This window comes from Etheostoma cragini, chromosome 12 (genome assembly GCF_013103735.1).
Source record: "Etheostoma cragini isolate CJK2018 chromosome 12, CSU_Ecrag_1.0, whole genome shotgun sequence".
In the NCBI taxonomy this organism is placed as follows: Eukaryota; Metazoa; Chordata; class Actinopteri; order Perciformes; family Percidae; genus Etheostoma; species Etheostoma cragini.
This window is the reverse complement of record NC_048418.1, coordinates 8,242,740-8,269,179: the sequence shown is the minus strand read 5'-3', so window position 1 is coordinate 8,269,179 and position 26,440 is coordinate 8,242,740. Positions and strand designations below refer to the sequence as shown.

General features: G+C 38.7%; 3 protein-coding genes across 4 annotated transcripts in view; 2 read left to right on the top strand and 1 right to left on the bottom strand.

The window, feature by feature from the left end:
* The window catches only part of LOC117953981 (excitatory amino acid transporter 5-like), a 38,026-nt gene extending 34,517 nt beyond the window's left edge, over nt 1–3,509 (bottom strand). The window contains exon 1 of the mRNA XM_034887408.1: nt 2,918–3,509. Coding sequence (XP_034743299.1) covers nt 2,918–3,058 — 141 coding nt within the window. The 5' untranslated portion in view covers nt 3,059–3,509. The remainder of the gene's footprint in view (nt 1–2,917) is intronic.
* Nucleotides 3,510–12,123: 8,614 nt separating this feature from the next.
* On the top strand, nt 12,124–13,782 carry LOC117954012 (protein shisa-like-2A). 2 transcript variants are annotated; one of them, XM_034887463.1, is made up of 3 exons: nt 12,124–12,499; nt 13,167–13,303; nt 13,494–13,782. In XM_034887463.1, exons 1-3 carry the CDS (start codon nt 12,318–12,320, stop codon nt 13,673–13,675), a joined length of 501 nt encoding a protein of 166 aa, XP_034743354.1. In that variant the 5' UTR covers nt 12,124–12,317; the 3' UTR covers nt 13,676–13,782. The 2 variants fall into 2 exon arrangements, with proteins under 2 accessions (XP_034743354.1, XP_034743353.1); XM_034887462.1 differs by having other exon boundaries at nt 12,125–12,499; nt 13,491–13,782.
* Nucleotides 13,783–23,756: 9,974 nt separating this feature from the next.
* On the top strand, nt 23,757–25,738 carry LOC117954009 (leucine-rich repeat-containing protein 19-like). Its single transcript, XM_034887458.1, has 3 exons — nt 23,757–23,761; nt 24,407–24,596; nt 24,782–25,738. Exons 2-3 carry the CDS (start codon nt 24,428–24,430, stop codon nt 25,174–25,176), a joined length of 564 nt encoding a protein of 187 aa, XP_034743349.1. The 5' UTR covers nt 23,757–23,761; nt 24,407–24,427; the 3' UTR covers nt 25,177–25,738.
* The last annotated feature ends 702 nt before the right edge of the window (nt 25,739–26,440 follow it).

Sequence of the window (26,440 nt, the reverse complement as noted above, 5' to 3'; positions counted from 1 at the left end):
GACTTACTGTACACATATACTTTAGAGGAAAACATTTTAGTACTACATCATCACGACAGGGAAATGTTAATGGTTGCGTAGCAGATTCACATTTTACCCTCGAAATATCCCAATTAAATTAGTAATCACAGACATTTGCCTCATGGATTTATGGTGGTGCGCACGTAATGAGAGCCAATCAGAAGAAATCTGTGTTAGTCAACCACCATAACGGGACCAAGTACAGAGACAGACTCAGCCAGCTCCAGAATGTGTGTGTGTGTGTGTGTGTGTGTGTGTGTGTGTGTGTGTGTGTGTGTGTGTGTGTGTGTGTGTGTGTGTGCGTGAGTGTGTGTTTGCTTGAGAGAGAAGAAGGGGGGAAGAAATTCATTCAGAAGTAGCAGGAGTCGATCAGAAGAATGGTTCTCGAGATATTTGAAAAACCACCTACACACACAGAGTGTCCTCAGTTTTGTAGTTAGATGCCATTTATTCCATTGTCTCAATGTGAAATATAAATGAAAATATTTTTTGATGAGACTGAGCTGAAAGCCAAAAATTTCAAGTAAGACTTTTATAATCTCGCTGTTTGCTTGCAAACCCCAAATCATACGGTCCATTCACAAAAACAAAATAGAGGCCTATGCACCTTCCATTTTTACAAAAAAATTGATTCTTCATTGTTTGGGCAAATATGGCATGGAAAAAGAGGCCAACACATTTCATTTATGCTATGTATACTGTAAATGCAAGCATGCATAAGACCACAACACACACACACACACACACTTTGAATTCAGGTTATCACTTTGTAGTCATGAATGCAGGGTGAGCATGACTGTCCTCACCTTTGTTTCACCTCCATCATGCCAACTGCTACAGAGGGGATTGTAATCTCAACAACAACCTCTTTCTTCTACACTAAAAACCAAAAAACGTTTTTCTAGTGAGCAGAGTGTTCCTAATAGAATTGAAGCATGCTGTTCTCTCTCTCTCTCTCCGTGTGTCGCCAGCCAAATTTCTTTTTGGGAAATAGTGAACATGAAAAACCTTGAGGTCAAGGTGTTCAGGGTAGTTGAGAGGCACCCATCAGGTAACAATTAGGATACACTCTTTTTTGTTTTCCCGCTGAAAGAGTACAGATTGTCTTGGAAGGCTCAGTGTGAACAGATGTTCCCACTGTGTTCGTGACAAAGAAAACACAAAAAGCTAATTCATAAGCTTTGTACTTGGGTTTCCATTATTTGATGTCCGATGTTTAATGTGCCCTCAAATATGTTGTGTTTTATTCATACAAGCAGTGTGGCTTATATCGAACTCTCAGTCAGCCCACCACTTTGGTCCAGAGTACTGAATTTTTTCATCAGCTATCAAGTGGATTGCAATAAAACACTATGTACAGACATTGATGGTGCCCAGAGAATGAATACTAATGACTTTGGTGATCCCCTAATTTTGCTCCCAACGCCATCACAAGGTCAACATTTTAATGTGTCCAGTACTGTGATTTATGAGTAAATACCTGCAAAACATGTGATGTTGCAATCAGCCTCAGCTGTACTTTGTGTTCAGTGCTAATTAACAATTGTTAGCATGCTAACACTTTAAACTAAGGTGGTTAATATGTCAAACACTATAGGCTAACCACCAACCACCTCCAACAGTAAAGAAAATGCATCATTTGGATTTGGATTTGATGTATAATTATCCAATTTCAAATACATTTTCATGGTTCATGTATTTCTTGCAATAAATTTAGTCATAAATGTGCTAAAAGAAATAATCAGCCAGTTGCCTGCATAAATGTGTTTTCTATTTTTGTATTTAGCCTCTTAGCAGTCTTTGAATTCCTATTTAATTCCACTTCCCATTCAGTCGTGTGTGAATTATATAAGTGAACACGAGTGCTACTGTATGTTGTTGACTTCATGTCTGTGTGAGCGAATGGCAACTAATCTCCTCACCGGCAATCCCCTTCCATGGATGCAATGGGTCTGGCTGAGAGGCTATTGCCTGACTCTTTATTATATTAGATATTGTTTCACATTTATAAAATGCAGGAAAAAACTATTTAAATGTCATCATGCTCTTGGAGATGTCTTTTGCCATTAAAATGTGCCTGACGGCAATTTGCAGCAAGCAAATTGACAATTGGATGAGCCAATTTTAAAGCTGCTCTGGGATCAAGTTAACCATTCTCTTGTAGTGTGTTTCTCTTCTTCCCTCATCCAAACCCTGGATTTTTTAAGCTCCTTTTTGGCAATTTTCTGTGTGAGCAAGATAACCAGTCTCTTAGTGAAACTGAATGTAACCATTATCAGCAAAGAGCAAAGAGCAATCTACCTCTTGTTCATCGTGCTGTCTTTCACCTTAATGGTAGATTATGGTTGTGAAATCTCTACTTTGGCCAAATTTGATGGGCTTCGACAGGCTAAGAGAGGCTGTTTTATAAAGATAAGGTTGAAAAAAATATTAGTTGAACTGAATTTGTGCGTGTGTACTGTGAAGTCATTCTATTGTAGACTTAGAATTTCTTTCATCTCAGGACAAAAAAGGTCCTCACACAGTTAATTTTGGGCTTAAGCTTGGCTTTTTAAAGGTAAATGTTAGAATCAAGTCTTGGGTGAGGTTAAGGTAAAAGGTTGGGGTTCAGCATGTAGCATCAAGAATTAAAAAAGACAGAGATAGTAGTTCAGGTCTGTGTTGGCGTGTAACACATGGAGTGGAGGTAAAGCGACAGTTGCAGGGAACAGGAAATTGGGTAATTTCATGTAATAAGAGTTGTGGCTTCCGAATCCATCGGGGCATTTAAGAAGGGGGTTACACACAAGAGAGGGGAGATAAGGCAGCCAGGTTGGTGGTTGGGCGGGTGTGTGTGTGTGTGTGTGTGGGGGGGGGGGGGGGGCACAAACACCACCAGGCATTTCAACCAACTGACCTGCTCAGAGAGCTGCTTGCCTCTAAGGAAGAAGCCCAGCAGGCAGCCAATGACAACGGCCAGCACAGACAGGATGAGTAGTCCATTCTGCTTGCAGACATTCTTCACCCGCCCCCACACTTCGTCCAGAGCCACCGCCATCCTCCTCCACCACCTCCTCCTCCTGCTTGTCCTGGTCCTGGCTGCAACTTCGCAAACTCCCAGCAGCAAAACCACCAGAGCAAGCCCCCCCCCACCTTTTTACCACCTATTCAGCCATCTTGAGCCAGCACAGAGCCAACAGCCGCCACCACTCCGGAAGAAGTAGAAAAGTGTGGACACAGCAGGTGGGGCAAGGATGCAGACTACTGAAGGAGAAGGTGGGATTGAGACAGAAGACAGAAATTAGAAAGAAGAAGTTCAAAGAAAACCAAAAAGGTTGGGATCTGCTAAACGGAGGGGGGGTGAAAAGTCAAATTAAGGAGGTAGTCGTCCAAAAATAAAGCACTTCAGGAGTTTCTGTGTCCCTTTTCTGAGCTGCTTCCTTGATTATTCCACATGAGACTAAGAGCATCACACACTCTTTATCTGTGTCTATATGTGTCTGTCTCTCTCTCTCGGTCAGTCACCTCCCTCTCTGTCTCTCTCACCCCGCACACATTCGTCCTGGTGGCCAACAGGGGGCTCTGCGACAGCTGGTGGTATTGTCATCAGGGTTAATACCACGATCCTATTAGGCTGTGCTGCACGACTCAGATCTAAGGCTGGATTAGAGAGCTCTCTGAACAATTGGACAGCGGATTGTTCCAGACCACAAAAAAATAAGAATAAAACAGAAAAAATATACTAGTGACATGAGCTATAAAACAGCATTGGGCAATAACAGTGGTGAGTTGTTGAACTGTTTTTCTGTTTTACAGAGGTACCGCACACATGATTGAACATAATGATGGTGACACAACTGAAGGTACACAGAAAGAAGCACATATATACTGTTAGCAGGCCCATGTGTCCTGAGCCACATATTTTTAGTTCAGTGTGGGCAGGGTAAAGTGGAGGTAGTGAGTCGTGGAGGGACTTTTTTCTCTTCTTTCCTTAATTTATACATCGTTTACCCACTCACACACACACACACACACACACAGACACACACACACACACGCACACACACAGTAGCTCGGTCCGTAGGGAGTTGGGTATAGAGAGTGTGGATTGGTAGATGCCAGGTCACTTCCTGGGCACTACCAGGTGCTCTTGAATGAGGATTGGTAGCGGAAGAGATGCCAGTTCACCTCCTGGGCACTGCCAGGTGCTCTTGAGCAAGGCACGGTACCCCCTTGACCACATAGGGCTCAGGGCGCAGATCCAGCACTAGCAAGTCACACTGTGTGGTTAGCAGTCCTTTAGGGATCAATAAACAGTATAAATTAATATAAACAAATAAAAACCCATCCAAGCACTTTCCTACTATGTGGTTAGCAGTCAATTAGGCCTGCATACACACAGGTTGAGTGTACAGTATGTCAACCAATGTATGTCAACATCATTGAATCCATGATAATTGCATTTTCTATATAGAAGGCGTCTTCAATTTGCACTTACTGTCATTGGATTATAAATCCATAGCTTAATTCAATTTAAACACATCGTCTTGTGTAGTCAGAAGTCTGGCTAAAGACAACCTATGTTGTGCAAGTTGCGGTACTTGAAAAAAAATCTTTTTAAGAATAATACCAGAAAATGAGACATTGTGTTGAGAGGACAGGATACAGTATCAAAGGTACTTTCTGATGACCAGCACTAAGCCCCATGCAGTGATTGAAATCTCAGTGATACTGCAGGGCTCACCTCTGAACAACAATTGAACAATTAAACAACATACTGCTCATCTGTGATTACACATAACATATGCAGTCTGGCTCATGTGTAGTAAGAAGTCTGTTTGGCTTACAGTGACACATTAATATAATCCGAAGACCAAATACTAAAGTCTTAAGGAGATCAAAAGGAGATTGAAGCAATAAGGAGGGATGAATACGGGGATGACGGACTGTCAGCTTGTATTACACATGCTGCTAATGATGGGCTGGTACAATATCAGGGTATTCTAAAAGTACACCATGGAGCCAAGCAAACCCAAAGGCCAATATACACAAATTAAGCTTTAAGTGATTGAAAGGCATGAAGACCTCTTGATTGGTTAATTAATTGATACAGTTCCATTTATGTCCATAGCAATCATCTCCCACTGAGACTAATTTTGTATTGTACATTTTTTTTGATCAATTTTTTTATTAAAACAAAACTACAGAAGTGCAAAAACATTGGTCTAGATGACAATATACAGAATAATGCACACTACACATATCAAAGAAAGCCTAGTGCACCCTTTCCACAATCCTTCCTTGCAATCAAATGTTTCCACACCATAACAAAGAGAGGAAATACAGGAAGGAGGGAAACACAAACAAAAACACAATAGCAAGAACGACGTCTGCAGCTCACAAACAAGACACACAGAAACAGACACAGATGAACACACAAACAAACAAGAGGCATTGAGACAAAAGGGACCAAACACACACACACACACACACACACACACACACACACACACACACACACACACACACACACACACACACACACACACACACACACACACAGATAGAAGCAAGAAGGCTGTAGCACAAGTCTACAAACATTGTACATTATTTATGAAAATAGAATTACAACTTTATTGATTCAGCTTTGAAGCAACCCCGAAAGTAGGGAGATGTACATTCTGCAGCTATGTTTCCATCCACATGATTTTATCCCAATTAAGTTATATTGAATGATAAATACCTTTTGGAAACAGTAATATTCGATGGAATTTCACGAATATCGACTTACGGGAAGTACGATCGGTCTCATTGGGTTTAAACTTGAAGGATGTGATTTTTTTTATTGAGATAAAGGAGTCATCGTGCAACATTTTTGCTAAGTTGGTCAATTCAATTCATTTTTTTTCTCTTTAGACTACCCAAAAACCCAAAGACATTCAAAGCAATACATGTGAAAAACAAGATTTTTGACCACCATATAATGTAAATACATGTATAAAATTGTTTATTTTGTACAAATTTGTTATCCCAATGATGTTTCAAGTTGAAATGTAATCATGGTGTTGTAGCCATTTATTAAATAGAGAAATATTAGTATGTAACCCATGTAAATAAATGTCACAATTACTTTTGAGGTTCCTGAATCTTTAATGTTGTTGCTGACAACAGGTTTTGTTACATGAGATGTATTTGCTTTTGCAGTTCAATGGAGTACTCAATTAAAAATGACTGACACCAAATGCAAATTAAAACATAATACTTACGTTTTGACGTACCATTGACAGACCAAATCAAATGGGAATATACAGTGTATAATTTTTCAGGATACAAAAACAGGCAACAAATATTTCCTGACTTTACAGACTCCCAGAGATTGACTGGGTGTTTACCTTAAAACAGAGGTTAATTTAAAATGTCTATGTTACCTGTAATAGAAAGTGTAATCGAGTTGGCATCCCATGTGCTCCTAAACATGTTTGCTATTGCAAATTAGTTGAATTGACATGTAAGCTATAGGAGACAGCGTTCCCTAAGAACTGACATTAGGTCCATCATGTGCAAATGTCCTTGACCTGCTCAGTGATGATGATCAAAACAGAGAGACTAGAATGCAGAAAGATGTTCATCGGAGCGTGTTATAGAAGCAAAACAGCAAGCAAAGATAGGGGTTCTGTTGGAGAGTGGGGAAAAAAAGTCAAATAATTAGAAAAAAAAAACTAAATGAAAAATATGGAAACCAGAGGGACCAGATAAAGAAAATGTCATGAGACCACAAATAGGCCCAAAGTAGATCAACTCATGAGGTTTTGAGGACAAGAAAAATATTAATCTTGCAATTACAAGCAACAAAACAGTCGTTGTGCATACACCCTCAGACCTCCATCATCCTGATTACATTAAAGTCCTGCACAATGCAAACAGCTTATTTCATTTCCATTAACATCAATGCCCCACGTGTGTCACATGGGGAAAACTAGAGGCTCTTCTGTTATGTTAACATAACAAGCTTTTTCATGATGGGTTATATTACTCTAATTGTAATCCCAGATGCCACATCTGCTCTGAGGCTGCTGTGTAATCCTTGACTGGGTTCCAGGATGCGCTGTCGTCTGCGGCTAAAAACGCGGACTTGGATGCTGGCGGGCCCTGCGTACAGAATCTACTGTGGTCTGAAATGCAAATAGCTAATGTCTTTTTTTTTGCACTGCAGAGAATGTCATTTAAAAAAGGCAATAGGCCACTTCAATTGTAGATCGGAAAGCTCTTGATCCAGCACAGTGAAAAGTAAAGCCTGTGTTTTTCACAGCATTGTTGTTGATGTGACATCGCTCAAAATTGTATTGCTTTAAAGAGATTTTACAAGGCAAAATCCTTTGAGGTCCTCCTTATGACATTTCAATGTAAGCTGGATTCAAATTCACCATGAAGAACGTATTCAAGAGCTTAATGCACTTGATCCCAGAACAAATGGTTTTCTACTAGCAACACACAACACATGCACAACCTAAATATGTTCCATCCTCATGTTTTCTTCAAACGCGTGACATGTTGCTGTGTTGTTGTGGTGTAAAGATGTCTCTGGAAAACGTTTTGTTTGTGTTTACACATTTGTGCTTCCGGTGGATGGAGAAATGTTCAAATCATGGGATTGGATGACAGTCTATGTAGAGCAGGTGTAAACTGTTGTACCAACATCTAACTGACAAATGACTCCAGCTTATTCAGCTGAATTGTGTGTTTTGATGAGGTGTGCTCTACCCCCTGATGCTGTGAGAGCTGTAAAGCTCTGACGATGCAGTCATTATAATCTGCACCACTGAATTTCAATCACTTTTTAAAATGTATTTCCAGGTTATGCACTACACTGATACCCAGGAAATACCAATGGAGGTGTTAATCGGACAATTTTTTAATTTTGAAGCCAGCGCTCCAGTATGTTGTCAAGGTGTAAATTGAAGCATTGTTTTCAGTTTCTGAAAATTACCTAAAGGAAATAATGCTGTTCAAGGCAATACACTTTTGTTTACAGGGTGCACCACAAGCAAGGGCAAAAAAAAATTCCAATTAGAGTGAGAAGAAGTGAAACACGTTTGATGATTTCCTGGGATTTGCAGTGGCAATAATTGCTGTGCAGGACCAGGAGGGTCAGCTTTATCTGTCATGTGGCTGAGGGCAATGATGCAGGATGTTTACCGACGATTCTCTGTGCCCTCACAGGGAGGAGTGGAAGATAGAGGAGGGAGGAGGGGGACGAAGAGCCAGTCAGCGCCAATGTCAGAGATCGTGTCACTGATGGGAACACTTGCCTCTTGTGACAGCGCGACACATGAATGAACAAGGCACAAGTGGATGGACCTCACTATGAAATGTGAACACTGAATCTGAAACTGCATTTGTGACTCTAATGTGTCCATTTTTGTATGTGTGTGTGTGTGTCTGTGAGTGTGCAAATGTGAGTGATGTATATGAACAAGTAGGTGAATGTTCTAACTGCCACAACCCCCTACCACTGTCAAATAATCTTCTTTCTTCTGCCAATTTTTCCCTGTTTCTGGATTGGACTGGCAGAGATAATCTGGGATTAGAGCGAGCAGTCAGGCCTGGTGTGTTCCTCATTCATTTAGATGGGGCAGAGATGTTCAACATCCACAGGTCATTAGCTGAAGGCCTTAACATATTCCTTTACATATCATCGCAGGGCTTTTTTTTATCAGATTGGGATCTTTGCAAATTACAGTAAACTGAAAGAAAAGATGAGTGTATTTGCCACCTGTTGGGCTTTAGAGGAGCAGCTGATTCCATCCTGATCAGTATAAATGAATGTAGTCCAGAAATGCTGGCACATATGTGGCTGACAGGGAAGATTTTTGAATGATCTGATCCTTCTTCCTAAATGTTCTTTTTGTTCCCTTCTGTCCCTCTGGCACTTTTCCAATTGATGTTCCCATATCCAGATTATTCCAGCATTGTTGTACAGTTTTCCTGTAACAAAATGTTTGTGAGTTTAATGATGGAATACATTTTATTGGGAAGCAAAAAAGATTATTTTCTTTGACCAACTGCTCTCTTCCTTAGCAAAGGTTATCCTTCTGTTCTTGCTTACAACCCCTTTGTAGAGCTCATGCACTTGGTAACTGTGCAGTAGTGAACAGAAATACAGGCAAGCAATAATGGGAAAAAACTTGTTCACAAAAATGGAAACAAGCCAAAAGCCCTCCAGTATCCCTTAAATAATCTTAGTTACGTAAATACTAGTGGCCTCTACCTTTGAATCTCCAAAGGTCAACCTTTGGTTGTTTAAACCTTTGATATTTGAAATGTTTGTTGTTCTTCGACTCTATTTTCCCCTCACAGTCAGTCTAATCTTCTGTTTTCTCAGATTATGAAGAGGGATTCTTTTTTTTCATTTTAAAGGATTACATTATTTACTTACTACTTACATGGTCAGCCTTTGCACAAGGATCACACAACATTTCTCACCTATGATGGTATTTCTGGACAGAAGGTCAATGTTTATAAGAATTTTCGGAATTTTACTGGTCCACTCTCTATTTAAGGGGATGACTAGAAATATTTCCAGTCTCCTTATATCTGAGAATATTCCCTTGTGATGTGTTATTGCAATGGGAGACCCTAATCCTGTTTCATTAAAGATCTCTGTGAATTAATTTACCTTTCATTGTTCATCTTAGAGATGATCACACAGCTCATACCAGCAATGCCCCAGAAGAATTATGTTGATCTTTGAGCTTTACCTTAGTTTATTCTTTGTTTAAACACTGTTTTGGTACATGTGTGCACATAGAGCGTCAGAAGCAATGTAAACGAATGGATGGACTGTTGTTATCTCTGATTAAAAGAGCTTGAGGTATGTAAATGCTCATTTAGTCAATTCAAGTTTTAAATAATTTGAAGAAAATATATGGGCAATTCGGTTGTACAATGTGTTGATATGCCGGTTAGTCAAGTAGAAAATATCTTAAAACTATAGGATAAATTTCTACACAAAAACTATTAGGTATTTATGGTACCCAAAGGATAAATCCTCATTTATTTGGTGATGCCCTGAATTTTCCTTTAGCACCGTGGTGCATCATCATCATCATTCATTATCAGGTCAAACTTTTAAATAGTCTTTAAATTGTCAATACTTTGGTTTATGACCAAATACCTGCTGCACGAATAACATTCCCATTAGAATTAGCTGTACTTTGTTAAATGCTAATAAGTGTGGATTTCTGTAAACAATCCAAGTGGGGATGGTGTATCTATCGGGGGAAGAACCTCCTTTTGATGAAGACAAGTAAAGTTGCCGCTTGTCATGTAAACAGGGTGTGATTTGTGAAAATAGCAGACGGGGGTATGTATTTTTATCATGCACAACAAAACAATACATGCAAGGATTAAATCCTCCTTTCAATACCATTGATATAGGGCCACTAGTCCAGTCATGTCAAAACAGTTATTTAGGAACTTCAATATTCAGTATAAAATCATCTTAAAATGAAATAGCACAATGTGTTTTCCACATGAAACACAACGCTCACAAGCCTGAGGGCGGAGATCTCTTCGGATGTGTTTAAAAAAAAAAAAAATCCTAAACTTAACTAGACTTTTTGGTACCTAGACTTAACTTTCATTGCATGATGCTCACATTTTCTGGCTGAACTCCACTACCATGGCCCCTGAAAGGATCTGGTGGTACACGTAGCCGGCTTGCAGTCACCTATTGGCAGCTGAACAGTCCCGGAGTTCTCTAGCTGGTAAATACAATCAGCAACTGCCACAACTTTTACAATCCCAAATATTTCCAACAATGTTCTAACCCGGAGAAATCTGTAACTGTATTCAAGGTAGTGGTGTGTTTCCTTTGGTTGAATGTCAAGGGTATCACATCTTCCCTTTACCTCCTCTTACTCTAATTTCCGGAGAACCAATGGAAATAACAATCTGAAGCTGCCGTGTACCAATTTGTTACATTTTTTGGGTTAAATAACATATTTCCTTGAATTGGTGTAAAACAGTGTGAAACAGTGTGAAATGGAGGTACATTTTCTCCTACTTGGTGGGTGTGTCAGAATTGTAATCAATGCAGCAGATGAATACCCAGAGAAGATTGCAACCAATCACCTTTATAAGCGGAGATGATGATACACTGCAGTCTGCCCTTGTCCTTGTCGCCAGCAACAGCATGTACCAATGGCAATGGAGGAGTTGTGGATAGACCCCATGATGGCAGTGAATAAGATCAACATCATTGTTTTTGGTAGGCTACATTTATTCAGCTGCTACAGCAGAAGTGTCTTTTTACTGAGGGAGCTGTTAAATGCCCTGGGAGACGATGGAGTCTAGAAGGCAGAAGGAGTCCACATTGTGGACTGGATTAGAGATGGTGCTTATATGTCCCATTGCTATATCAGCATGTACCAGCACTGCACCACACCACGGGTCAAATCAAGCTTCAAATTCTCACCAGTCTCTTTTTTCCACATAGCCTATAAAACCCTATAGCAGTAGGTCAAGAGTGCTTGCAGGCCTTCACTGCATTCCTCCCACAAGCACCAGATAAAATGACTATTAGTCCTAATACACAGACTGCATCTCCATTAATTACAGTGTATGGTCGACAGCTCTGGATTATGTAACTCTTAAAGAGAGAAAATAAAAAAGAGTGAGAGGGGTACTTTGCTGACCACAGCTCTATTAGCTGCCGGGAGACTGTAAACCTAATGTACACCCTATTATTTGTGTCCACCAACATTGCATTGGCTACTGTAATGGAAGAGGCGTTGAGACAATACTTCCACTGAATTTAGATTAGTTTGCTTTAACAATATGTGCAAGCATAACTCAAGACTTACAGTTCTGATTCCCGAGAAAATCACACATAATTCAATGGACAGAGTATTTAACTGAGTTGACTTCCAGGGAATGATAAGTGAAGAGATGGTGCACACATGCTTTCTACAACCTTGTATCTCTGTGTTATAGTGTGTACCTATATGGCAACGCTAAAATGTCAAAGACTAATAAGCTTAAATTGTCCAAAAACTAATGCAGTTTAAGTAATCCTGTGTGTGTCTGAGAGAGAGAGAGAGACAGACAGAGAGAGAGAGAGAGAGAGAGAGAGAGAGAGAGAGAGAGAGAGATAGTTTTCTTCAGATTCAAAATATTCCACCTCCGTCCTTCTGCATGTTCACTCACACACGAAACGTCTCACAGCACCTCACACTGAGGATGCAGGGAACTTCTCATCTTAATCCACGGATAAGAAGTGTTTTCTTTCTTTTCTGTATTCATTCGCGTGCTGCATCATGAGCGCTGAATGCAGCAGTTACTACAGCGCTGACGGTGTGTTTGTGGACGGATTCTCATGCCCCAGACCGGGAAATGCCGTTGCTGCTGTCTACTGCTGCGGATTTAATGATGTCAAGTATTGCTGTGACGATCCCAACAGTTTTTTCCCGTATGAGTACGGATACATGTGGTGGCTGAGGTGAGGGCAATTTTAATTTAGCAAAAGTGTTTTTTCTTTTTTTATTCGTATCATCTCTCTTTTTCCCTCTCTCAAATGATTAAGTCACTCATTTGTGAGTCCTTCACCTTTATCAACATGTTGGTAATGCAGTCCTGTTCCTTCGTGATCAACAGATGAGCGTTTCACTGTGTTCGTTGATATGAAATGTGGGCAGCAGCATCTGCTTTAAACCCAGAGTGACTCAGCTTGACAAAAAAAAATCAAATTACCACTGATGCTGGAGGGCTTTTCACTTACATTGTGAATCCCTGCTCTTGTATAGTTTCTTTTTTTAAATTTCTATTGGTATTTTTATTTGATATACTTCTTATTATTTTTCTCTATTTTTAGTTATTTATTTCGGTCCTTATGCTGCTGCAACACCTGCATTTCTCTTCTGGGGATCAATTAAGGCTTATCTTTTATTACAACAGTAATAAAAGACAAGCCCATATATTTGTATTTATTACATTTGTGGATAATGTGTTTGCATAGTTGTAAACAATGTTACTATTATGATCAAAGTTCTCAGTACTTCATTTAAACTTTAATGCAATATATCACCTCATATCCTTAATTGAATTCTTTCTTTCTAACTCCTCTCCTCTCCTCTTCTCTTCTCTCCTCTCCTCTCCTCTCCTCTCAGTATTGGCGCTCTGGTTGGTCTTTCCATTGCAGCAGTGGTCCTCCTTGCCTTCCTCATCACTGTGTGTGTCCTCTGCTACCTTTTCATTGCCACCAAGCCCAGTTGTCTTGACAACGGCCTACCCCTCAGAACGCCAGGTTATTATGTGGCTCTCTTACTGTATGTGTACTATGATAACAGGTGTTACTTACTTGTATTTAAATGTGCTCTTATGTGCTGCAATAATCAAGTTTTACATTTAAATCAGATTGTTTTGTGTTTGGCACAGTAGATTCTGTAATTTTGAAGAATGAGCAATTGAACTATTGTCTGTGTGCTTTTCAGCAGGAGAGCCCAATGAAGGACCCATTCACGGGAGAGCAACCTGCGTCTCTGGTCCGCAGGGATTTAGGAAACATTTCATGAGCAGGAAACTTGACTGTGATAACCAGCCACCAGACCCCGAGCTCCTGTTCCAGAGGTGTTTCACAGCTACCGCCTCCGGCCTGAAAGTGGAAAATCCTTCGTAGGCTGCGGAGAGACTTATTGTTAAAAAAAATGAGGCCAGCAGTCCAGAAATCAAGAGAGTCAGTGTGCCTGAAGGCAGAATGTGCTACCAGGGGACTGCTGGGACAAATTACACCATCTAAAAAAACACTCTGACGGCTTTGAATCAAAATTGCGCAAGTGTACATAATGAAAGCTCTCAAAAACCCGCATTCAATTTCTTCAGACACTAAACGTGTTTCAGCATCTTGCAGCAGTAATTAAGAGCATACAGATGGAATGAATTATCCACCATCTTCTTGGCACATAAGGTGTTTAAGTGGCCTCAAGAAACCCAAAGCCTTGTTGAATTATTACGGCTTATTAAATTATTAAAGGTCCCATGAGATGGTGCTCATTGGATACTTTTATATAAACGTTAGTGGTCCCCTAATACCATATCTGAAGTCTCTTTCCCTAAATTCAGCCTTGATGCAGAATTACAGCCACTAGAGCCAGTCCCACAATGAGCTTTTGTTAGGATGTGCCAGTTCTGAGTCTGTAGCTTTTAAGGAAGAGGGGCGGGAGGGTGGCCTTGACCAACTCCCACTTTGCACATTTGAAAGCCACGATGTCTGTCTCTCATGGATGGGCCACATTTTCTGGGTTGGCGAAGCAGAGAAAGGGGAGGTAAACAATTCCAGATCGGCCCATCTGAGCTTTCATTTTCTCAAAGGCAGAGCAGGATAGCCAGGGCTCGATTTACACCGATCGCCATTTCTAGCCACTGGGGGACCATAGGGGGACGCATATTAATGTAAATAGAAACTCATAAAGTGAAAGTTTCATGCCATTTGACCTTTAAGGGTGCCTGAGGACATAAGCCTGTTAAAGGTGCTTTAAGCGATGTTACATGTTTTATAGGCTTCAACATTTTTTGTCACATACAGCAAACATCTCCTCACTATCTGCTAGCTGCCCGTCCCGTGAACACACACTTTGAGCACTTTTAAGATCTAGTTTACACTCAGGATGCACAGTTTCATGTGTGAGTCTGACAAACCAAGACAACAGCAGAGTCTGGGACACACCCTGGTGACGTAGGGTGCTGTAAACTTGGAACCACATCTGCTACATTTTACTCAGGGATTGGAAGCTGATGAGACCAGAAAAATGACAACGCTGGTAATTAATTCAAGTGCTTAAGATGACGAGACCTCTTGTAATCATGCATTTTTCACTCAAGGTCAGTCTGTCTCCTACCAACACTCAGAGCTGTTTCTTTTATATTTTACCCATGACCAATTTCAGCCAGAGACACATCAAGGAACTGACTTTTCTTTTTAAAAGATGCATTTTGGCAGTTTTGCCTCCACAGTAATTGATAGCTGCCAGTGAAGAGGCAGACAGGGAAATAGCAGAGAGAGGCGTGTGACAAAGGTCTCCAGCTGGTAGGAATTGACTATTTATTGCATATGGTTGCACACTTTGCTCTTTACAGTAAAGGCGCCTTCAAGATAGTCTTAGTCGCAACAGGGAATAATAAACATATACATGAACACTGAATCTTATTTAAATTGACAATATAAAAATTGTAGCGCATAAGGAGGACGTTGGGGCGATTGAACTTTATGTGGCAGAATAACAGTGATAGGTGCATAATTAAAATGGCCCACTCTACACCTGCCTAGACCTGCATGAATAGGATTGGATATTACCAGTCAGCTGAAGAGTGAAGGAGCCAGTGAATGTGAAGCATGCAGTGTTGTATTGCAAAAAAGTTGAACCTGGCTCAACTTTCTGATCAAAAACATGCATGAGCACACATTCTTGGTAGATAACTTCACAACAAGGACACTATATTTCTAAAGATTATGTGATTAAAGATAAAAATGGCCACACACATCTGCTAATCAAACTAGACTTTCTTGACTATGTTTCATAGCTCACTTGAAATAGACAATGAGCAGGATTTCCTAAACCAAACAATGTATAGACTCATACAAAAGTAATCTCTCTCAATCATTACTTATGAGCTACTAGAAGTGTGTGACAGTGTCTGTATCTGCAACACAGCCTGGTTAGCTTAGTTTTTGGTCTTAAATCCCACTGAACTGTAGAGATTGCAGATGAGAAAAATAGTTTATATTTATAATTTCTGTAACAGCCATATGGAACAATTAAAGACAAATCAAATGTACCTTTTTTGCTGTGAAGGTATGGCGTGTGATACACAGGCAGCCTCTGAGACAGTGGTGAAAAACAGCTGAGCAGCCCATCTCATTCTGAGGAGATTCAGTGCGATGTTGTGGTTCATGTGTAGGTAAGAACAGGTTTGCTGAGTATTGAAAAGAACATCTTATGCTCCTTCATTTTCAGTGAGTTTTTACATAGCCGACAAACAGCACAATGGACATTACCAGCCTACTTAAAGGCTACTGACATACTTTGAATAAGAGTACAAGGATGGAGTTTTTCAGGACGAACACAAAGCTTTCTGACCACTGAATTAAAGACATATTTTTTCAGTCGCCTTTACCTCAATGATTCCAAACTGACCAACCTAAGAGATCCGTTCTATTATTCTATTTTCAAGTCTGACTTGGGTATGTTGAGTACTCTTTAAAAAAAAAAAGTGGATCTATTACTTTTGAGTGAGAAATAAATTATTGTAGACTAACTTGTTATCTGTCTTATCAAATTCAAAGTGCATTGGGATTACTGTTTTACATCCATAACCTTTTCATAGTAAATGGTAACATGACACTGCATACTCTCGCTTTGCCAGACCTTCTTCTACCGCGGAGCTGCGGAGGAGGGTCCGGAACTTGTTTTGGTGAAATGTGTACGTTCAATGTTTGTTTTAGTTGTGCAACAGAAAACTCAGATTGGACAGCTGGCTGTCTGAATTTACCCTGCAGAGATCTGAGGAGCAGTTAAAATTGTTAAATGTTGCACCGGCCTTTTAGCTTTTGTCTGAAGAGTTTCGATTGCTTTATATTGTTACTCTATGTAGAAAGGCCGACATAAGAGATCACCAAGCTGCATGCTTGTGGCCCACTTCTGTATCTACTGGATAGTCAATTCCTTCTCAAAACTTTGTGCTTTTGTTTTTGTAACTCAGAACGGTAGCTTAAGTATTTAAAAATGAATGCAAAAAGTCATGCCTTGTGTTGAATACATTTTACTTCTGTAATTGTTTTATGGTGAGAGACCTCAATTTTTAAAGGTCAACACTGTCCACCGTCTGTTATTTTCGCTTGTAAAACACGCTGCAAATATGAACACTTTAAAGCAAATTAGAACAGGCGTCATTTAACAGCATACTCATGAATGGGTGTACAAGTTAAACAATTTTACAAACTTTCAGCTGCTGGCATGTTTGGGGAAAGCTTGTTTCTATTGTACTCATGCATTGCAGTATGTTGATGAATTCGATGTTTCATTAGTAAATGTCAGCACAAAGCTGTGCTTGGTAATCAATGGTTTATTTCAGTGAATGTAAAAGGAAAACAAGACTGAAGGCTCAGTCCCTTTTTGTACATTATGTTTGTTTGCCATCTTTCAAACCCCTTCCCTGGATGTGCATAATAATTTGACACCCTTCTTGAAAGAGAAATCAATAAAATCTGAATCAAAAGATAAAACCATATTATGCAGTGATGCTGTCATGTAATGGAAATACAAACATTACAGCTCATGCTATGTGTTTTAAGTCAATTTTACCAGGACTTTGATGTACTTGACTCAGCTTTACATTATCCTTAAAAAACATGGAAACTGCTCATAAGGGCTTTTATTATTTTGACATAAGAAAATCATGACTTAAAGAGTGCTGCCATTAAAGCTGCACGTGTTTTGTAAAAAACATTTGCTTCTCTATTGGTTTATCCTTAGGTTGTCTCCCTGCTAAGCTGGTGACGGTTGTGTTTATATTACACAAATCCAGCTGAGCAACTCTTTGCTTTAAAGCCACTGTCACATGTCAGTTGAAGAGTTAAAGACAAAAAGATCAGATGGGTCAATGTAAAGGAGGGTTCAGTTTTTGAGGTCATGAGGCATCGGTCAGAATGCATGAGCTGAGCCACAGGAGTTTGGTCCAGAAGATTAATTTCTATCTGAATGAGGAAAATAATGTATAACAGACAGGCACACATGGATCGGAGAATCTAGGGAGAAACAAATTGAAACCAGAACTTAAGTCAATGTAATCACATGTTCATGAAGCAACTAGATAAATAATGTTATCAAGAAATAAGGTACAAAGGAAAACCTTAGCTTACCACATGCAATAGTGCAGAAATAACTGACTGAGAAGGAGTGCAGTGTTTCAATAAGGAATGACCAGGTGAACTCAATCAGGTATTTAAGGTGGAAGCAAAAACCAATCAGTGGTGAAGACAGGGGCGGAAAGGAAATAAGATACAAGAAGTGAAGTAGGTGTGGAAAGCAAGTGTCAAAATAAGAGAAATAGGGACGTTATTATGAGCAAGAATTGTACCAATAAGCACATCAGAAAATGCTTTCTAAATTTATATTATGACTCAAACAAAGTGAGGAAATCACATTTGAAAATACACATACATAAACATAAAACATACCCTACAAACTTGTTTATCTCGAAATTCATGCCAGTTGACAATTGTTGCAGTTTTTGTAAGACCGAGCAAGAATCATTAACTCACCTTTTTTAAGGTTGTTCATTTTGCATTACATTCTGGAAAAGTTTCGAAAATTATATGGTTTCTAAAACAACACATAGAATCACACTTGAAGGGAGACATATTATTACATATTTTGAATGTAAAGATAGAAATATATGTAATATTGTTAATCTTTTTGTTTTAATAGGGAAGTTTTGTATTCATAAATCAAAAGTTTTCCAATTCAAGACCTTGCTTTAAACTATTCCAAATTGAAATTGACATATATTTTGAGTCTCTTAAATTAGCAACAATTAAGAAAACTATAACTATATCTGATATGTACTCCAATCAATTTATAATGAACATCTGTTTTTGCAAATATGTCACATTATTATTTACTTTATGTTTCTTTTTATTGTTATTATGCGGTTCACTTCATGTTTTTGTTTATATTGTATTTAATACCATTGTTACCTGATCTTATAACATATACAGTAGGTTGCAATTTCTTTCCTATAACTTTATGTTTTGAGTTGTGATATCTGAATGTTTGTAATTTTATTTGATAATTTAAATGTATTAAAAAAAATAGGGATCTTTTGTACAGTCAGTGAGACTTAAAGTCCCAAAGTGACACCAAAACTGCTTTTATCATTGTAATAAGCTTTGGCCTTATTTTCTTGTGTAAAATAAATGATTTAATACAGACACAAAATATGCATAATCTAATGCCTTCTATCTTCATAATGGACAGTTCCCAGTGGGAAATGGGGCTAATTGAATGTGTGTTTATGATTGTTGAAGTGCAGTGCTAATTGTATAGCTCATCAGCATGGTTCTGGAAATGAAAATCCCATTCATATTCTACTGAAGGATTTTGGTTACCAGCCTTAATGTCTTGACCATCCAAAAATTGACTGACCACATGCCACGAGATTGTGAAACAATGGTTTATGACCCTGGAGAAGCTACACTTCCAAATGAGGTTAACCTTGTTTTGCAAGAAAAACACATTTTATTTTTACCCACAATCCTAAGCGTATCTCCAATTAGTGGAACTTGCTGCAAATGGAAATGTTTACCTTAAACAGCCATGGGGAGCTGGAACAACCGAAGTTTCTGATCGTTGTATGATGTTGTACACAGTCTTGCATCTTCATACGTATTCTCTCAACTATGCTCTGCTCCAGTTCTCACAGTGAGCATAATAAGAAAAGCTATAATGGCTTATAATTGGATGGATCTTCTTTCTCGGTCTAATGGCACACAAATCTGCACATTGAATAAGAATTGTGTATCTGGAATAGAGAGTAACCTGTACAACCTCTGTAAGTATCATGCTTCACACTGAAGATGGCAATACTTTATTCTTGTATTTTTATACCTGTCTTTATATTTTAGCTGTTTTATTTGTTCTTTAATGCATGTTTTAATTGTTTTGAACTGCTCTTTCATGTTTCATGTCAAAGCAAATTCAAAGCATTTTGAATTTCCTTTTTGCTGAAATGTGCTTTAGAGATAAAGCTGTCCTGCCTTGCCTAATAAGAAACTATGTTAATGTATTAGAGTCAAATTGGAAATGGCCAAGTGCAAAATGTGCACCTCAAAATGTCCTTCCAAATGCTTTACACCTTTTTTCCTCTGGGGTCAAAATGACCCCCACCTGGTTGGACTGTCATTTAAAGTATACAGTATGAATTGTCAAATAATTCTACCTTTCGTCTTTCTTCAGTTCAACCCACTGCTACTTATTTTTCCATTTGTTTTGGAATTTAGATCCAACAGACCTTTTTAACATAAAAGTATACCCTGTTTTTGAGAACAAGAATAAAATGAAACTATGAATTATTTTTGATCTAATATTATTTTGACTATTTGACTTATCACAGAGTGGTATGTGTCAAAGTTTAGTGAGGATGGTGATTTTGAATTGTTTAAATTATTTTATTTACAGCCCATAATTACACCATAGTGACACCTGTTAAAATGACCCCATCTGGATTCACTTTTAGTTAAATAATATTTAGTGGATACTTCACCTAATTCTGTATTAAGTCTTTAATCGCAACTTCATTCAAATACATTAACACCATTTTTTAAATTTGATTTAAAATTTAAGGCCAATATGACAGGTGAAATGGACGTATGTCATCAATTGGAGGCTATGGTGGCTTGTTTCTCTCTGCTGTCAACATGCATCGTCCGTCACTGGGAGGAATGGAAGACCATCAATGTTTTGTCCTTTTTATTTTGTTTAGGATTATTTTTTGGGCTTTTTTAGGCCTTTATTGACAGGACAGCTGAAGACATAAAAGGGGAGAGAGGGGGAAATGACATGTAGCAAATTGCACCGGCAATATTCTTCCATCTCAGCTGGGTCTTCTTCCTCACTGATTCTTTCTCATCAGTTGATTTTGTATCTTCATCATAATAGATGCAGTCCTCCACTGCTGACACTTCCACTATTTCAGCTTTGGATTGTACCTCATTCGTTGATTCTTCATCTTCATCATAATAGATGCACTGCTGCACATCTGTTACTTCTTCTATAGCAGCTTTAGGTTCTCCCTCATCATCAACTTCATCAATTTCCTTCTATTCATACTCATCTTCCATTCCTGCAGCAGGCAATGTGGGGGCTTTTTCAAAGGAAAAAGCGGCATGCGGTCTGTATGTTGGATCGATCACCTCATCATTATTTTCCTCCTCATCAGTTGATTGATCCTCCCCATTGTGTTCAGCATAGTCCTCCTCGTCTGTCTTTTCTTTCATATTAACAAATATCTCGCAAGCCTCCCATGCAGTATAGAGCTTCTGCCTTCTCATTGTGCTGCCTGTCTCTGAAAGACTAAACTGTGAAATGGCCCAGCACCTGTGAGAAAAGACCTGTTCTGTTGTTTTGTTATTACATTCATAACCATTGCTTAACCCTACTCATCAAACATCCATGATGTTTTGACGAGCAGTACGGTGGGACTATTTGCTCCATTGAACCATTTTGTGCTGCGGGGTCTTTTTGACCCCAGAGGACAACAGAAGTTTTTAAATTCTGTAAAACACCCATAATTCAATCAATTTACTTCAAATTTATTTTTTATCTTTAAGAGCACAGTAGTAAACAACAACCTTTATTTTCAGGGCATGTGATGAATAAAAAACATATTTTGATGGCAAAAGATATCCTTTGGGGTCAGAATGACCCCAGTACAACACGAGGGTTAAGCTCTTTACAGATGTCTGTCATGACATGGCAGGACTGGTCGGGGCGTTGATCCTGGTTGGGTTATGGATTGTCACTATCCATAATGACACAAATGTGATTTGATTATTCAGTAAAATAAGTTAAAATCAAGGATGAATTTTTTTTGACATGCCGACAGATTAAAGATTAAAACGTTACAGTCCTTAAATGGCAATTTGCTTTGCAGACAGTACAAATACAATACATCATGCACAACACAGCCCAAGATCCACATCTCCTACGCTTTCACTATGGCAGTTGTCCCCTGGGGACAAGTAAAGTGTCTCGAATTGAAAATAAATCATAGAAAAAGAAGACAAAGTAAACACATGAGAACGTAGGCAGCGTGGGGGCAGATTACAAAGAGCAGGATATGATAAACAGATGTGCTTTATCTATTTTACTGAGAAATTTCATTCTTGACACTACTGCTGTGATTACGCTTAATTCAAAATATCTCCAACTGTTTAAAAGGATCTTTCGCACAAGACTACAATGAGATATAATAAGATGTAGTACAATACATACTGGCAGACGTGTGTATGTGTCTTAAGCAGTTTATGCTTTCAAGAAAAAACTATTGATACTTGATAGAAATACTTAAATTTCTAATTTCATTCATCTTACTGGAAAATATGACTACCAATCATCAATTTCACTTGAACTTCGCAGGAATTTATTAAATGTCACAGAGTGAAACTTAGGTTTATTAATGCAATGTACACAGTTTAAGAAATGCTGATTTTAAAGACCTCACTGTTGTTCGTACATCTGGTAAATAGAAAGCTAGGGACTGAAGGACCATGCACAAATTATTACTATTATTTATTTTTTTTGCAGAGGGGAGGGTAGTCCGACTTTTTATGAAGATCAGTTCCAGGATCTTTTTGCAAGACTGCGTCAGGCCCGACAACAAACCGTTACAAAACACTAATCAAGTCTGAAACAGATGCATGAATTTGGTTCTCTGCATCAGCTGTGGACAAAAAAGGAAATAGAGAATTTTAGCTATGTTGCCAAGGTGATTAAAAGCATTAAAAAAATTGTGTTTTTCTAAATGATCACTACACCACTTTACTGTGATTATAGACATCCCTCGTGAATCACTGCTCTGTTCTAGGTAAAGACAAGTGTGTAAAATGAGGTGTTGAGATTGTAAGTGCCACAGGTTTTGTGACGACTTCCTCCCACGGGCAAAGAGATGATAGTTGAATATGCACTTATAATGAATCAGACCAAGTACAACTGGAATAATTGCAGCACTATTCAACCAGCCCTTTTCTCAGCACCACTAATGAAAGACTTATGATTTAGTGGGAGGTGGTTGAAGAAAGAAAAAAATCTTTCTATAAGGGAAAAATCCACTGACGCAATGTAAAGCCAGGGTTTTATCATCTCAATAATCTTATGTAAAACCCCTTAACAAATAGTAAATTGATGCGGATGCCCTCCATGAACATATGTCAGCATATATACTCGGTGGAGTGCTTTTGTTTCACGCATCGTATGTGATTACAGTGACACTATCTGGCCTCAGAGCAAAGATGCAACAATTTAGCCAAATGCTTTCTTTGTCCTTGTCACTACATTTTTCAACTACTTCTAATTTTAAAGGGTGGATTGTGGATATAAGAATTTTATGCTGTTACCCCCAATAAACATACTGAATGAAAATAAAAACATTGTTCCATTCACTTCTAACTGGAATGGTGAGTGAAAAAGAAATTAGGAGAAGCAATGGATGACAAACCTAATAAAGTTACTTATTAACATCTCTGTCTTATGAGCATGGTGCGGGTAGGATGGTATTATGGTATGTCCAGCAACCTTTGCCCAGCAAGTCCCATAATTTCCTCAGAAGGAACAGGAAGACAAAAACAGCAGCTCAAAGTCAGCAAGAAATACACTCTGTCATTTGTCTTATTTTGTTCAGGTAAGTCATTTTAGACATTGTGTGTGTGTGTGTTGTTGTTGTTGTTGTTGTAAACTGTGTACATTTTTCAGTACTATGTGTGCCTCTGTATCCTATATTACCTTTGTATTGCTGCCTCAAATGTTTCAACCAAAATCTGGACTAAGTATTGACATCCATGTAACATACTGTATGTGTGTTTAAAGTTAATTAGTTAGCGGTTCAGGACAAAAATCATAAACATTTCTCATGAGCAGGCAAGACTATGAGACTCTATGTTTCTGAGTGAAAAGAGGATTATTTAATCACAAAGTCTTGTGTTTTTGTTCAGGTCAAATTTGTGAAAAGGTCTTTTCCTGAGCCACAAGAGAGGTGTTTATTGGATGGTTGAAAACACTTAATTAGCTTTTTGAATCAAATCTTAAAACAGGAAATATGTCCGATCAGATCCGAACATGCTTTGAACATTCAGAAAATGTTATCCCTCTGATAATCCAGTGTCAGTTTTGAGTTTATAGACAGTCTTGGAACAAGAGTGTATTTGCCGTGAAATATGAAACTGCAGGTGTCAGGATGTCTCATCATCAGCCAAACATTAAAGGAGGGATTCACATTTTTTTATGTCTGTCTATAAACAACACTGTTAATCCCATATGTACATTGAGGGATATTGGTTGCTGTGATTGTTTCCCCTCTCCATACTGGATGTGCAAAGATCCCTTCTAAATGCAATGTAAGAGATGGAGGACGAAATCACCTTCTCATTATCATTATTATCTATATGTTTCATCCATAGTTATGTTTTTTATTAGTGCAAATTTCCCTCCTTGTGTTTTCCTACATAGCATTTATTTCTTGCCAAACTTAAGGGATATTAACACCAAAGGGATATATTATACCCCAAAATGACCTAAATGTTTACAGCACCCTCTCATGCTCCTCAGTAGATGTAATCACTAAATGATGATTTCTTTAGGTTTTCCTTCAGGACGCAGACATGGGCCGGTGGAGCTGCAACCCCTTTGTGGTGTTGGTTCTTTGTGGAGTTTTTATCAAAGAAGCACATCAGGCTTCTATATCTGATGTTGGGGGGCAAAAAGATGCACAAAGACATCTTCTGATGGAAGAAGACAATCACACCAACACTACAGATACAGAAAATTCAAGTAAGCGACAAACTTTCCCATCATCCAACTATTTACAACCTTGTGGGTTGGAGGAACATTGAACTCTATAACAATCCAGTTACAGGAAATAATTTGAATGCACTGATGTTGACCTCTGTAGCTATTTACAGCCACATGTACTGTACAGTATACGCAATATAATTGTTTTCTGGCTGTGTTCACAGGGGCAGTCGATCCTGACAAGAGCTCAAAGTCGGTGACATATTCATATCTGGCTTTAGGATTGGGCACAGTCCTCACCATCTCCCTACTCATCGTGATGTCTGTCAAGTTTCGCCTCTTCCATCGCTTCCTGGCTAGCTACAGACACTCTCTGCTTCAAGAGGCTGATGGAGTCAGCCAGTATGGCCAGGATGAGCCGTCCTTCCCTAACAGTGGGGTGGGCAGAATGGGAGTGGTTGGAGGGACTCCAGGAGGGCTGGATGATGATGATGATGGCTTCATTGAGGATAACTATATCCAGGCCAGTGAGAAAGACAGGGCAAAGAGAGAGAGAGAGGAAGAGTGGGAGGAAGGGATACAAGACAGCGATGATGATCTTCAATTTACTATAGGGTGAATAAATAAAGGGAGACATAATCCAAAACAGCTGGTTTCCAACTAAGATAAAAAATTACCATTTAAAGAAGCTTTTGACAGCAAAGAAGTGATTTCTCACCTTTCTGGCTTGTGACCTCCTTATGAATCATTGATTGCTTAAAACCTCTCACACATTGCATGTGTCTATGATCTGTGAAGACTAAGTTCCACTCAAAAAGTCAAATAATCTGTATATATTCTATTGTTTAATTTAAATAATTGTCAGACCAGAATAGGCAAAACTCTAGATGTCACAATTAAAAAGACAAAGAAACAGGCAACGTTTTGACTGGACTGGGTCTTCATTAGATGCCACATGTCTCCTAGCTATTCTCTTAAAGATCTGGTGAGTCAAAGTGTTGCCTGCCAGATAATCTCACATTTTTCCGTGCAGAATATAAATTGTTCCTATTACAGATTCAATCTGCAATATTTTTTAACTGAAAACATTGTGTTTGTGTATCCATTTGTAAGTAATTGGAAGTTGCTGTTCTTACCATGCTAATGTAAGATAGTGAACGGTGTGTCAATTTTTTTGTATGTATAGTTACATAGTTAATTAGTTGACCTTACTTAAAAAAAAAGTATGGTTTGGGGTGAGCTGGAATGCAGAGTGAAGGAAAAAGGGCCAACAAGTGCTAAGCATCTTTGGGAACTCCTGCAAGACTGTTGGGAAACCATTTCAGGTGACTACCTCTTGAAGCTCATCAAGAGAATGCCAAGAGTGTGCAAAGCAGTAATCAGAGCAAAGGGTGGCTACTTTGAAGAAACTAGAATATAATACATGTTTTCAGTTATTTCACAGTTTTTCTTAAGTACATAATTACACAAGTGTTTGTTCACTTTGATGCCTTCAGTAATAATCTGCAATGTTAATAGTCATGAAAATAAAGAAAATGCATTGAATGAAAAGGTGGTTCCAAACCTGTATCAAAATCTGTACTGCATCTCAATCATCACTAACGATGGCTGTGAAAGCACATACATTTGGTTGATCTGCTCTATAACTTCTTGCAGGACATCTATTCTTAACAGAGATGTTAAGAATAGATGACATTTTTTTAGAAAAAGAGCAGCTACATTATGTTCCAACTGACTCACTTAATCTTCGGCATCTTCACCAAGCTCAGTAACCTCAAACTCAACCTCATTTGTTTCAGGGGCACTATCCTCGGGTTGAATCTTTATATGAGGTGGAGGTTTCTCAAGTTCATTGCGTGACACAATTTCAGGTTTGAATGCCA